The 14,595-nt window shown below is 46.4% G+C and overlaps 1 protein-coding gene and 1 pseudogene across 2 annotated transcripts; both read right to left on the reverse strand.

Moving 5' to 3' along the window:
* Positions 1–1,698: 1,698 nt before the first annotated feature.
* LOC311313704 (E3 ubiquitin/ISG15 ligase TRIM25-like) lies at positions 1,699–11,334 on the reverse strand (the record flags this gene model as incomplete). Its single annotated transcript, XM_084443881.1, has 10 exons — positions 10,639–11,334; positions 10,238–10,333; positions 9,748–9,981; positions 9,426–9,565; positions 4,662–5,265; positions 3,541–3,636; positions 3,035–3,268; positions 2,819–2,869; positions 2,352–2,379; positions 1,699–2,237 (listed from the first exon to the last, which is right to left on the reverse strand). Exons 1-10 carry the CDS (start codon positions 11,236–11,238, stop codon positions 1,699–1,701), a joined length of 2,622 nt encoding a protein of 873 aa, XP_084300007.1. The 5' UTR covers positions 11,239–11,334.
* Positions 11,335–12,582: 1,248 nt separating this feature from the next.
* On the reverse strand, positions 12,583–13,555 carry LOC311313979 (myeloid-associated differentiation marker homolog; annotated as a pseudogene). Its single transcript has one exon. The product of its transcript is annotated as a myeloid-associated differentiation marker homolog (transcript).
* Positions 13,556–14,595: the final 1,040 nt, after the last annotated feature.

The following is a 14,595-nucleotide window of genomic DNA, read 5'->3' on the forward strand; positions in this document are numbered from 1 at the left end:
TACATCAACATGCCTTTGTTCCTTCCTTCAGACTACAACCTCACATTGGGAATGTGATACCATAATTTATTCTCCAATTGCGCGGAAATAGTTTTTGGGATGCCAGCAATCCAGTAAAGGACAACTCAAACATGCAGCAGTTGGGCAGACTACTGAACAGTGCAGTAGAATGTGTGGCAAAGGCCTATATGAAGAACACAGTACAGGCTCAAGAGGGAGCAGCACCAGTGTGAGGCCTGTTAAGGTTCATACTGTAACAAGGAAACAGAAAGTCTATTAGACAGAATGGGGGAATTCCTGTTTTTTTCGGCTCTGGCGCCCTCTAGTGTCTTTATGTTTTGCTGCTGTTACGTTAACTGGTAAAGATTCACTATAGGTCATTTATACCATGAGCTCATGAGCTAACTGGCTATCCCGCTCTTAGTGTGCTGGATTAGCATTGGAAGCATTGGAACTGATGAGTCCAGGTGACAAGACCTATCTTAATTTATCAGACATTATTTCATGTCATTTCAATTCACAGCTATTTCAGTGGAAGGACTAGCTTCCGTCCACTGCCTGAACCTTGCCTGACTGGAGAACCAAGAACCTGCCTGAACCTTGCCTGACTGGAGAACCAAGAACCTGCCTGAACCCCTCATCTGTCTGACTACCACGTTCCTGCCTGACCCCCTCGCCTGTCTGACTACCACGTTCCTGCCTGACCCTCGCCAGTAAACGTGCCCAAACGTGGGTTTGTCCCCATACGCCTGTCATGTCTGCTCTTGGGTCCTCCTCCACTAGCCCTAACAGAATCTATTACAACATGTTTACGCATAGTAATTATGATAGTGATAGGGTGCAGAGATGGAAGAGGAAAAAGAACAGCCAAACAGAGAGATCGAGAGAGAGAGAAAGAGAAAGAGAGAGAGAGAGAGAGAGAGAGAGAGGGGGGGGGGGGAGAGAGAGGGAAAGAGAGAGAGAGAGAGAGAGAGAGAGAGAGATGGAAAGACGGAGAGAAGGGTGAAAGGATGTAAGGTGGTGACGGGGAGGAAGGGAGGGAAAGAGTTTTAGTAATAAGAGCAAATTCCACACATTTTCATACAGTAATGAGATGTCTTTCAGTTTCATATGCCTTTATTTAATCTTTACTTCAGGATGAAATATAACAGCCACTTAGGTAACAGTAGGAGAGAAAACAACTAACCAATCATTTAAACAGCAGTCATGAACACCAACATTCATGAATACCTGATTCAGTCATTATACAGAGAAAAAAGACCCTTATACAGTATCAAAGTTCATCAACAATATCATCCTTTATAATAGATGCTTATAAATGAATCTAAGACAAAAGTATTATATACAATGATCAAGTTGAAATTACAATATTAAAGAACCAAAGCTCAACAATTATAAACAAATCATGGCATGAAGATTTCCTTCTATTAGGCCTCCTGAAGTACAATGCAAGAACAATTATTAGTAATCAGCTGAATCTATAAAAACAAAATGACTGAGAAAAGCGTGACTGCATGAAGGCATACAAACCCAGGATAGAGTGGCTGGGTGAATCTAGTCTGAACTCTGCTTCATGAGGTTCCAAACCTGAGCCAGAGGCAACGTTACGTTCCTCTCCTCTTGCCCTGCCCCCCCCCCCCCCCCCCTCATCTCCTCCCCCCTACTCTCCCCCCATCCTCTGGAAGGATCCCCCTCCCTCTACCACAGTTTACTGATCTCTGCACAGTCATTATAATCCCAAACCCTTAACCCAGGATAGAGTGGCTGGGTGAATGTGGTCTGGACTTTGTGGAGGAGGGTCACTGTGTCAGAGACGCTGTAGAAGCACAGAGAACCTGCCTTGTGATCCAGGTACACTCCTACTCTGGAGGACTGAGGGCCTGATAGTTCAGTCTCAACATCATTATGAATGAACCTGTAACCATCGCTAGAGCACCATAAACACCAGGACTTGTTATTGGAACCAAACCTGGAGGAGGAGGAGAAGGAGAAGAAGTCTGTTCTGCTGATGTCTTTATATGAGACTGCTATTAAAACACCACCTCTCCATTCCACCTCCCAGTAACAGCGCCCAGACAGAGCCTCTCTACACAGCACCTGGGAGCAGTAGCAGGTGAATCTGTCTGGATGGTCAGGATATGACTGGATCTGCTCTGAATGTGTCACCTTCCTGTTCTCCCCAGACAGAGAGAGGGATCTGTTTGCTGTGTTCGGGTCCAGAGTGAGCGGACAGGAATCTGGGAACAGAGCAGAGACCAGATCAGAGTTAATAACATGACCGTTCATCTGTCCCCCTTAAAGCTGGTATTGTTGATTTATCATTCAGAGAGGTGGAGACTTCACACACTCACAATGTAAGAAATGTGCTCTGGTCCTGGGCTCTGGAGGAGACAACACACCCACTAAAGAGACGTCACACACACACACACACACACACACACACACACACACACACACACACACACACACACACACACACACACACACACACACACACACACACACACACACACACACACACACACACACACATCAATTTTAAAGCCAAGTAGACAGTATACAGAGATGTGTTCAATGTGTTTCATTGTGAACCCCAAATATTTCTTCTGGTCACATTGTTTCTTATTGGACGAGACAGGATCACTTGTTGCTCTCTGTACTTTAGTGATATTTTTACAGAATCATTTTCTCAAAACTCCTCCAACACACCTGTGAAGGAGATGCTGGACCACTCTCCCTTGATCACGTCCTCTAGTTTCTCTCTCAGCTCAGAGACAGCCTTAGTCACATCACTGAAGAACTGAAGAGAAGGGACAGAGACGCTGGGGAGGTCTGAAGATACACTGGGACTGGAAACAGACTGGTAACTCTGGAGAGAGAGAGAGAGAGAGAGAGAGAGAGAGAGAGAGAGAGAAAGAGAGAGATAGGAAATAAACAGAAACACATACCAAGTGTACAGAATATTCTGCCTAATCAATAGACCAAACCAGTTGATGTTCACATGTCAGGTACCAGGAGAGTCCAGCTACTGTACCTGGAGGAAGTGGATGTGGTCTTCTGTATGTGAGAGCTGCTCCAGCTCCGCGTCTCTCCTCCTCAGCTCAGCTATCTCCTTCTCCAGTCTCTCCACCACTCCTTCAGCCTGACTCACTGCTGCCCTCTGCTGGTCTCTGATCAGCTCCTTCACCTCAGAGCGCCTTCTCTCCATGGAGCAGATCAGCTCAGTGAAGATCCTCTCACTGTCCTGCTCAGCTGCCTGACCAGAGCACTGGACAAAGAAAGAAAGAAAGAAAGAAAGAAAGAAAGAAAGAAAGAAAGAAAGAAAGAAAGAAAGAAAGAAAGAAAGAAAGAAAGAGTTCAAGTGAAACCAATAATCCTGAATGTGACAGTTATAACAGTCCTACAGGTTTCTCCTAGCCTCATAACACCATCCTGATCTGTGGAGGAAAACTGAAAGAGAGCTGGTGAGTTCAGGATGGTCTCACGAGGCCTGGTATCTCCCTCCACCATAGCTAGAGTAGCTGACATCCTGATGCTGACCTGGAGAGACTCCACAGCCTGCTGGACCTCCTTCAGCTCCTTCTCTCTCTCCTGGACTCTCTGCTGGACTTTCTGCTGACTCAGACCCAGCTTGCTCTGGAGATAAACACACAAATTACAACAAAACATTAAAAGTGACAGTAGAAACATTACTGGAGCTCTGTCATAACACAGCTACAGTATCAGCAACATTGGTACAGCTGGTAAACATGAGATGAACTTCAACCCCTGACTGTCCACTCCAGGTATGTACGCTGTAGCTCTATAGGCTAAAGGTGAAGTTTACATACATGGTAAAGATTTACTATAGGTCATTTATACAGGTATGTCATAGAAGCAAGTATCCATCCTTGGTATCAAAGGTGTATTTGACGTCACTCAGAAAATGAGCAGGACGACTCTCTCTTCATCATCATCATCATCATCTTCATCTGCTTATCCAGGGTCGGGTCGCGGAGGCAGCAGCTCCAGCAGGGGGCCCCAGACATCCCTTTCCCTAGCAGCATCAACCAGCTCTGCCTGGGGAATCTTTAGCCGCACACGATCACGACTCTCTCTTGTGATGATCAATTAATGAGCTACTCTCTACTGTAGTTCTGCCTGCAGGCACTGAAAGAAGGACAATATCCCCCCTTCTAACATGTCAGGAGGGGGAAAAGTTTTGGGTCTGATGTCACTTTGATGGGGCAACATAAAAGTTCTCCTGCATTTCCTGATATGAGTCAGCACTTGGTGACGTTGTATAGTTCTTTATTGTACTGTATGTAGGCCAGATAAGAGTTCACAATGGACTTTTAACTTGTGACAGACTATGATAAAATAATAATCATAAAAGACTAAAAGTGGTGTTTGTCTCGGTCAAATTATCACTCATTTCAGTATTTTGGGTTGATATATTCCTACTTTTTAAATACATTTTAGCCGTAACCTATTCAGATCTCATGCACTGAAGACCTTTTATCCCCTTCAAAAAACATGGATGGAAAACAACCCTGTTTCTGTCATCTTGATTCAATGTTCATTCCAATTAACCTAAATCAAATCAAATCAAACTTTATTTGTATAGCGCACTTCATACATAGAGGCAACACAATGCGCTTTCTGACCTGGTCAGGTCTTACCTGTTTCTCTGCCCTCTCAGCTGTGGCTGACACCGTATCATGGCCTTTATGTGCATCCATGGTACACAGATAACAGATACACTGCTGGTCTGTCCGACAGAAGACCTCCAGCAGCTTGTCATGATGTGTGCAGATCCTCTCCTCCAGTCCACACGTGGCTTTGACCAGCTTGTGCTTCTTCAATCTAGGAACCTGGTAGTGGGGCTGGAGGTGAGTCTCACAGTAGGACACCTGACACACCAGACAGGACATGAGGGCGCTCTGCTTCCTGGTCCCGGTGCAGAGGTCACAGGTCACCAGCTCTGACCCAGCTGGGCTGGTCAGCTCAGAGGGGGCGGCCTGGGCTCCTCCTGTCTCCTTCAGCTTCTCCACCAGCTCAGCCAGCATGATGTTCCTCCTCAGAGCAGGCCTGGGAGTGAAGATCTCTCTGCACTGGGGGCAGCTGTAGACTCTCTTCTGTTCATCCTGGTTAAAGCAGTCCTCGATACAGCTGCTACAGTAGCTGTGACCACAGGGGAGGGTGACTGGATCCTTTAAGAGGTCCAGACAGATAGAACAGGAAAACTGATCCTGGTCTAACAGAACTCCCTGCTGGGCCATGCTGCTGTGTCAGGGAAACAGTCACTCACTCACAGACGCAGAGAGATAAGAGTTTGAGAGAGAAAAAGCAAGAGAGCGAGAGAGACGGAGAGAACACTTTCGTTTCCTAGGAATAGAGAATGAGTACTGGGAGGAGCAAGGGATTTCCTGGTTCTGCAAGGGGGCGTGGTTTAGAGAGAGAGAGAGAGAGAGAGAAAAAAAAGAAGAAAGGAGATTTCTAATTGTTTTGTCCTTTGCTTGATATTTCCAACAAAATATATCTACATAGTGATGATTGTTCATTTCAACTGAGGTCAGGTGTCTGCTGGAAGGGATTAACCCTTCACATATGAACTGTTCCAATATTAAATATCTTGTTCATGTTCTAAAGTACTGAATCCCTGTGTCCTGTGTGTATTCCTGCTCATCAACTCTAGTTTGATCGATAGAGAGCTTTTAGAAAGCAAGTGCACAGATTTATCAGAATAATATCAAATTATGTACTAATCCGTTGTAAATGTATATGAATGTTTTGATAAGTTGTTCTTTATTATTGTTTTTTTTTTCTTCAGAAATGCTTTGGGCTGTAACAAAGACCCAACACATGATTTATGCAAATCATTTATTAACCATGAAAAAAAATATATACATCAATTAATTAATCAAGTAATATTTTCAAAATATTAAAATCATTCACAAATGTGTTCCTACACATTAAATAATATTTAATGATGAAGAAATCAAGTACAAACAATGTTGATAATGTGCTATATAAATCATTTCTAAATGTTATACACATTTAGTGATGAATGATTTATTAATCATTTATTTGTGGTCTGGACTCTATACCCAGATAGCAAGCGGATCTGGGCCATATACAGGCCAGATCTGGCCCAGATCCGCTTACTATCTGGGTAACCATCACTAAAGCGCTACTCTAATGTACAGAAGTCATTGTGACCAAGCCACGAGTTACTGTGCATTCAGCTGATGTCTTTAGATGAGACTGCTATGTTCTTTCAACTGAGAGTGGATTCAGGTCTCTATGATTGTGATTGTGCAACATAGAATATAGAGCAGCACAACATGCAGAGTTAAAAACAAACGTTCAAATTCAAAATGAATCAGTTATGTATTGTTTATATTTTTACAGTATGTGCTCTATGTATCAATGTATATGTTAGTCAATGTGAGAAAACGGGGAATGTGAGCTTTTCCCGGTTATTGCGCACATTCCCCGACCTCGCGGGGAATGTAGGAGAAACATGTTCGTTTCTCACATCTCCCGGGTAATGTGCACATTCTCCGACCTTGCGGGAGATGTGAGAAATTGGTTAGTATTTCTCACATCTCCCGCAAGGTAGGGGATTGTGCACATTAACCGGGAAATGCTAGCAATTCCCGACCTTGCGGTAAATCTAGGAAAGCGCAACCGTATGCAAAACCTCTGCGCAGCCGGGTGGTGGGAGAGGGCTTATGTGACGCCTCAGAGGGCGTGCACCATAAGAGGCACCCACGGTAGTTGGGCTAACGTTACTGGCGCACACCTGGGAGAGATTTTTCGTCTTTCTTTCGGCTAGCTAACGTGTAGGGTTCCTTTGGAGGTTCCCACCTTCCTGTTGTTGCGATTTTCATTTTGCGTTTGTTAACTTGATCACCAGTGTAGGCCTATCCTCCTAATACTACTCACACTGTGTGCAGCATAGGCTATATTACTGTTCAAGGTAGACCACAGACTGTTATTAACTGTAGGGGAGGACCGGGACGAATGAAACACTTTTTGGTTTGATCAGATTTACACAGAAATTAATAAAGATGGAGATTACATTTTTTGATGATGACAAACAACTTGTACATGTCCTTTACTAACCTATTAGTTGTAAGTTTCGTTCTGTGGTGTAACAGTTCAATTCAAGACGGCCGAGAACAGAAGATGTGCATCGTTTCTCTTGTCCCTGCCGTGCGGGGCGAGTGAAACAGAGGAGTGGGACGAGTTAAACAGTGAGATTGTTTTGCTTATTGTGTTGCGTAGCCTCGCGGCTTGTAGGCTAATTATCTTAACTTTCAACACATGTATAATTAGACCCAATTTAATGTTTCCATTAATGCAATTGATGCTATGTATTCGAAAACCATGGGCAAAATGTCAAGCGCCTCTCGTTCTAAGCGCACGAGCCCTCTCCCACCACCCTGCTGCGCAGAGGTTTTGCATACGGTTGGACTTTGCTAGATTTACCGCAAGGTCGGGAATTGCTAGCATTTCCCGGTTAATGTGCACAATCCCCGACCTTGCGGGAGATGTGAGAAATACTAACCAATTTCTCACATCTCCCGCAAGGTCGGAGAATGTGCACATTACCCGGGAGATGTGAGAAACGAACATGTTTCTCCTACATTCCCCGCGAGGTCGGGGAATGTGCGCAATAACCGGGAAAAGCTCACATTCCCCGTTTTCTCACATTGACCGTAACATATATATGTTTTCTATGTATCAGTTATTAGTGATGAAGTATTTACTGTAATATTGTACACTATATGGACAAAAGTATTGGGACACATACACATTAAACCTATGGGAGCTTTTATGACATCCCATTCTAAATTAATAGGAATTAATATGGAGTTGCCCCCCACCCTATGCAGCTATAACAGCTTCCACTCTTCTGGGAAGGCTTTCTACAAGATTTTGGAGTGTGTTTGCGGGAAATTTTGTCCATTCATCCTGAAGAGAGTTTGTGAGGTCAGGCACTGACGAGAGGGCCTCGCTCGCAATCTCCGTTCTAGTCCATCCCAAAGGTGTTTGATGGGGTTGGGGATGGGGTCAGGTCTCTGTGCGGGCCAATCAAGTTCTTCCACACCAACATCTGGATGAATGGGCAAAAATTCCCAGACACACTCCAAAATCTTGTAGAAAGCCTTCCCAGAAGAGTGGAAGCTGTTATAGCCGCAACGGAAGGACCAACTCCATATTAATGCCTATGAATTTAGAATGGGATGTCATAAAAGCTCTTGTAGGTGTAATGTGTTGGTGTCCTAATACTTTTGTCCATATAGTGTACAATATTACACAACACTTCATCAATAATAACCGATACTGAACATAGAAAACATATATACCTGTACACTGATACATGACAGGGTATCACTCCTCTACAAGACTACCACAGTTCACTAATAGACTACTACAATTTACTAATCTTTACACTGTCATTCCAGGCCATAACCCCAAACCCAGGATAGAGTGGCTGGGTGAATGTGGTCTGGACTTTGTGGAGGAGGGTCACTGTGTCAGAGACGCTGTAGAAGGACAGAGAACCTGCCTTGTGATCCAGGTACACTCCTACTCTGGAGGACTGAGGGCCTGATAGTTTAGTCACAACATTATTATGAATGAACCAGTAACCATCGCTAGAGCAGCTTAAACACCAGGACTTGTTATTGAAACCAAACCCGGAGGAGGAGGAGGAGGAGAAGTCTGTTCTGCTGATGTCTTTATATGAGACTGCTATGATAACAACACCACCTCTCCATTCCACCTCCCAGTAACAGCGCCCAGACAGAGCCTCTCTACACAGCACCTGGGGGTAGCTGGTGAATCTGTCTGGATGGTCAGGATATGACTGGATCTGCTCTGAACGTGTCACCTTCCTGTTCTCCCCAGACAGAGAGAGGGATCTGTTTGCTGTGTTTGGGTCCAGAGTGAGCGGACAGGAATCTGGGAACAGAGCAGAGACCAGATCAGAGTTAATAACATGACCGTTCATCTGACCCCCTTAAAGCTGGTATTGTTGATTTATCATTCAACAGAGAGAGGTGGAGACTTCACACACTCACAATGTAAGAAATGTGCTCTGGTCCTGGGCTCTGGAGGAGACAACACACCCACTAAAGAGACTTCACACACACACACACACACACACACACACACACACACACACACACACACACACACACACACACACACACACACACACACACACACACACACATCAATTTTAAAGGCAAATAGACAGTATACAGAGATGTGTTCAATGTGTTTCATTGTGAACCCCAAATATTTCTTCTGGTCACATTGTTTCTTATTGGACGAGACAGGATCACTTTTGCTCTCCGTACTTTAGTGATATTTTTACAGAATAATTTTCTCAAAACTCTTCCAACACACCTGTGAAGGAGATGCTGGACCACTCTCCCTTGATCACGTCCTCTAGTTTCTCTCTCAGCTCAGAGACAGCCTTAGTCACATCACTGAAGAACTGAAGAGAAGGGACAGAGACGCTGGGGAGGTCTGAAGATACACTGGGACTGGAAACAGACTGGTAACTCTGGAGAGAGAGAGAGAGAGAGAGAGAGAGAGAGAGAGAGAGAGAGAAAGAGAGAGAAAGAGAGAGATAGGAAATAAACAGAAACACAAACCAAGTGTACAGAATATTCAATTAGACCTAATCAATAGACCAAACCAGTTGATGTTCACATGTCAGGTACCAGGAGAGTCCAGCTACTGTACCTGGAGGAAGTGGATGTGGTCTTCTGTGTGTGAGAGCTGCTCCAGCTCCGCGTCTCTCCTCCTCAGCTCAGCTATCTCCTTCTCCAGTCTCTCCACCAGTCCTTCAGCCTGACTCACTGCTGCCCTCTGCTGGGCTCTGATCAGCTCCTTCACCTCAGAGCGCCTTCTCTCAATGGAGCAGATCAGCTCAGTGAAGATCCTCTCACTGTCCTGCTCAGCTGCCTGACCAGAGCGCTGGACAAAGAAAGAAAGAAAGAAAGAAAGAAAGAAAGAAAGAAAGAAAGAAAGAAAGAAAGAAAGAAAGAGTTCAAGTGAAACCAATAATCCTGAATGTGACAGTTATAACTGTCCTACAGGTACCTCCTAGTCTCATAACACCATCCTGATCTGTGGAGGAAAACTGAAAGAGAGCTGGTGAGTTCAGGATGGTCTCACGAGGCCTGGTATCTCCCTCCACCATAGCTAGAGTAGCTGACATCCTGATGCTGACCTGGAGAGACTCCACAGCTTGCTGGACCTCCTTCAGCTCCTTCTCTCTCTCCTGGACTCTCTGCTGGACTTTCTGCTGACTCAGACCCAGCTTTCTCTGGAGATAAACACACAAATTACAACAACACATTGACATCTGTCCAATTATCACTCATTTCAGTATTTTGGGTTGATATATTCCTACTTTTTAAATACATTTTAGCCGTAACCTATTCAGATCTCATGCACTGAAGACCTTTTATTCCCTTCAAAAAACATTGATGGAAAACAACCCTGTTTCTGTCATCTTGATTCAATGTTCATTCCAATTAACCTAAATCAAATCAAATCAAACTTTATTTGTATAGCGCACTTCATACACAGAGGCAACACAATGTGCTTTCTGACCTGGTCATGTCTTACCTGTTTCTCTGCCCTCTCGGCTTTGGCTGACACCGTATCATGGCCTTTATGTGCATCCATGGTACACAGATAACAGATACACTGCTGGTCTGTCCGACAGAAGACGTCCAGCATCTTGTCATGACGCGTGCAGATCCTGTCCTCCAGTCCACACGTGGCTTTGACCAGCTTGTGCTTCTTCAATCTAGGAACCTGGTAGTGGGGCTGGAGGTGAGTCTCACAGTAGGACACCTGACACACCAGACAGGACATGAGGGCGCTCTGCTTCCTGGTCCCGGTGCAGAGGTCACAGGTCACCAGCTCCGACCCAGCTGGGCTGGTCAGCTCAGAGGGGGCGGCCTGGGCTCCTCCTGTCTCCTTCAGCTTCTCCACCAGCTCAGCCAGCATGGTGTTCCTCATCAGGACAGGCCTTGGAGTGAAGCTCCGTCTGCACTGTGGGCAGCTGTAGACTCTCTTCTGCTCATCCTGGTTAAAGCAGTCCTCGATACAGCTGCTACAGTAGCTGTGACCACAGGGGAGGGTGACTGGATCCTTTAAGAGGTCCAGACAGATAGAACAGGAAAACTGTTCCTGGTCAATCAGAACTCCCTGCTGGGCCATGCTGATGTGTCAGGGAAACAGTCACTCACTCACAGACGCAGAGAGATAAGAGTTTGAGAGAGAAAAAGCAAGAGAGCGAGAGAGACGGAGAGAACACTTTCGTTTCCTAAGAATAGAGAGTGAGTACTGGGAGGAGCAAGGGATTTCCTGGTTCTGCCAGGGGGCATGGTTTAGAGAGAGAGAGAGAGAGAGAGAAAGTGTGTGTGTGTGTGTGTGTGTGTGTGTGTGTGTGTGTGTGTGAGAGTGAGAGAAAGAGAGAGAGAGAGAGAGAAAGAAGATTTCTAATTGTTTTGTCCTTTGCTTGATATTTCCAACAAAAAATATCTACATAGTGATGATTGCTCATTTCAACTGAGGTCAGGTGTCTGCTGGAAGGGATTAACCCTTCACATATGAACTGTTGCAATATGAAATATCTTGTTCATGTTCTAAAGTACTGAATCCCTGTGTCCTGTGTGTATTCCTGCTCATCAACTCTAGTTTGATCGATGTAGAGAGCTTTTAGAAAGCAAGTGCACAGATTTATCAGAAGCAGAACACTCCGAAAATGCACCAAACCTGATCTGTTGTACAGAGAAAACTCTAGACGACATGTTAGAAAAGCATTGTGTAGAGTTGGCCGGTGTAATGTAGGCAGGAAAACAGAAAACAACATGAGCTGCTAGCATGGTTTATTCACCATCATTTTCGCGGTACATTTTCACTTCACTTTCTGTATTATATTCTATCATTACTCACAATGTGGAACAACCAATAGTCTGAACTTAGAGTGCCACCTAGTGGCGTAACTGGATATAGAACTGCGTTGCGTTATGCCTTAATGCCAGTATTGTACAACACAACACATTTGTTTTTCATATTTAATGTTCATTCCAATAGCATTTAGAAAGTACACCATATAAAATATTCCACATGTATCTACATTTATTGAAAATGTTTCACTTTGGGTTACGGACTATTAATCAGTAGGAACAGCCAACCCTTATTCCAGCATTTAAATAGTCTTTGACCTTTGTCTATTTCAACTGTCTTTGAACTTTGACCTCACATTTCTGGTTTTGCGGTTCATCACGCTGGTTTACCACCCGTCCCATCCTCAGAAGATACTGGGAACTGATGGTGCTCTTCAATTCCCTCAACGTGCTTGTGCGCTGTGAATGGCATCTCTGAATCCCTGTGTACCCCTTCCTCCCTCCTCACGCCATGACATCTCCTCCCTTTGACGCACTGATATTACATTCATCCCCCCGTCTCCTCTCCTCTCCTCTCCTCTCCTCTCCTCTCCTCTCCTCTCCTCTCCTCTCCTCTCCTCTCCTCTCCTCTCCTCTCCTCTCCTCTCCTCTATCACACCCTAACAAACACCAGTCTGGCTGAGTACGCCAGGTCGGTCAGATAGAGCAGGAAGTTGAGGGCGGTGAGCACCGACACGGCCACAAGCCGGGGGGGGTCTCTGGCCGCCGCCCAGGTAGCGCTTGTGGAACTGGAAGACGGGCCAGATGACGGTGGCCGTCAGGTACATGAGCGCCCCCAGCAGGCCGTAGGTGGACAGGAAGCTGGGGAAGGGGAACGGGAGGCAGCCGGTGCACTCGCCCACGCAGAGGACCACCACGGCGGCCGACAGGATGAAGCAGACGCAGTAGACCAGCATGCACCACTTGAGCGCCGCGTGGCCGTCGTACGACACGGGCTCGCTGACCAGCACGAAGATGAGGCACGCCACGGACGTCTGGCACACCTTGAGGAGGCCCGGCGCCGTGGCCATGTAACCCGCCTCCTCCCCGGGCTTCGCCCTCGACAGGCTCACCTCCACCAGGTAGGCCGCAGCCGCCAGGCAGGAGAAGACGGCGGCGGCGACGCGGTAGCCCCGCGCCTCCCCGCTCGCCGCCGTCCCTCCGCCCCGCAGGAAGTAGACGGGGAAGACGACGGAGGCGGAGAGGCAGAGCGCGGCGGCGTAGCCGGCCAGTGTGACGGGGAGGTTGGCCCAGGAGACGGGGACGCGGGCCTGGAGGCCCAGCTGCTCGGTCAGGAGGACCAGCACGGTGCCGGCGAAGCTGGCGGCCCAGCAGAAGACGCACCAGTCGGCCACGCCCTCCTGGGGGAGCCCCGCCCCGTGGGCGACCAGGCTGAAGGACACGCAGGCGAACGCCAGCGCCGCCACCCGGACCCACAGCAGCTGGGAGGGGGGCAGGAGTACCAGCGGCATGGCGGCTCAGTTCACAGTCAAGGGCAATGGAGGGAAGGGGGGGATTTGTAGTCTCTGGGAGTTGTAGTCCCGGCAAAGTTCCGCGGCACGGACGACTTCCTGTAGGTGCGGTTGTTCCGGAGGGGCGTCTGGGTTTTGGGCGGGTGCTTCTTGTGCCGTCCTGGACCAGGGGTCTGTAGAGGGGATGAAGGAGAGAAAGGGACTCTGTTTTATGGGAAATCACATGAGACTCAAATTGAAAGTGAATGCGTATGTTTACCCTTTCTTCGGCCTACCGGCTGGGCCTCATCCATGAGTCTCCACGCCTCGTTAGTTCTTCTGACTAGGGTTGTTTGAAACATGCCAGTGGTCTTTCTTTTATCGGGACAGTGGTCTTTCTTTTATCACTTGTGTTTGCTTTATTAAAGGCTTTTATTTTGTTTTTTTAAACTGGTTTTGATGATACTCTATGAAAGTACAAATGGAGTTCTTGCAGTCAATATAAGATAGATAAACACCTAAAATACATCAACATGCCTTTGTTCCTTCCTTCAGACTACAACCTCACATTGGGAATGTGATACCATCATTTATTCTCCAATTGCGCGGAAATAGTTTTTGGGATGCCAGCAATCCAGTAAAGGACAACTCAAACATGCAGCAGTTGGGCAGACTACTGAACAGTGCAGTAGAATGTGTGGCAAAGGCCTATATGAAGAACACAGTACAGGCTCAAGAGGAAGCAGCACCAGTGTGAGGCCTGTTAAGGTTCATACTGTAACAAGGAAACAGAAAGTCTATTAGACAGAATGGGGGAATTCCTGTTTTTTTCGGCTCTGGCGCTCTCTAGTGTCTTTATGTTTTGCTGCTGTTACGTTAACTGGTAAAGATTCACTATAGGTCATTTATACCATGAGCTCATGAGCTAACTGGCTATCCCGCTCTTAGTGTGCTGGATAAGCATTGGAAGCATTGGAACTGATGTGTCCAGGTGACAAGACCTATCTTAATTTATCAGACATTATTTCATGTCATTTCAATTCACAGCTATTTCAGTGGAAGGACTAGCTTCTGTCCACTGCCTGAACCGTGCCTGACTGGAGAACCAAGAACCTGCCTGAACCTTGCCTGACTGGAGAACCAAGAACCTGCCTGAACCCCTCGTCTGTCTGACT

The sequence above is a fragment of the Borostomias antarcticus genome (assembly GCF_949987555.1).
Source record: "Borostomias antarcticus genome assembly, chromosome: 10".
Taxonomy (NCBI): domain Eukaryota; kingdom Metazoa; phylum Chordata; class Actinopteri; order Stomiiformes; family Stomiidae; genus Borostomias; species Borostomias antarcticus.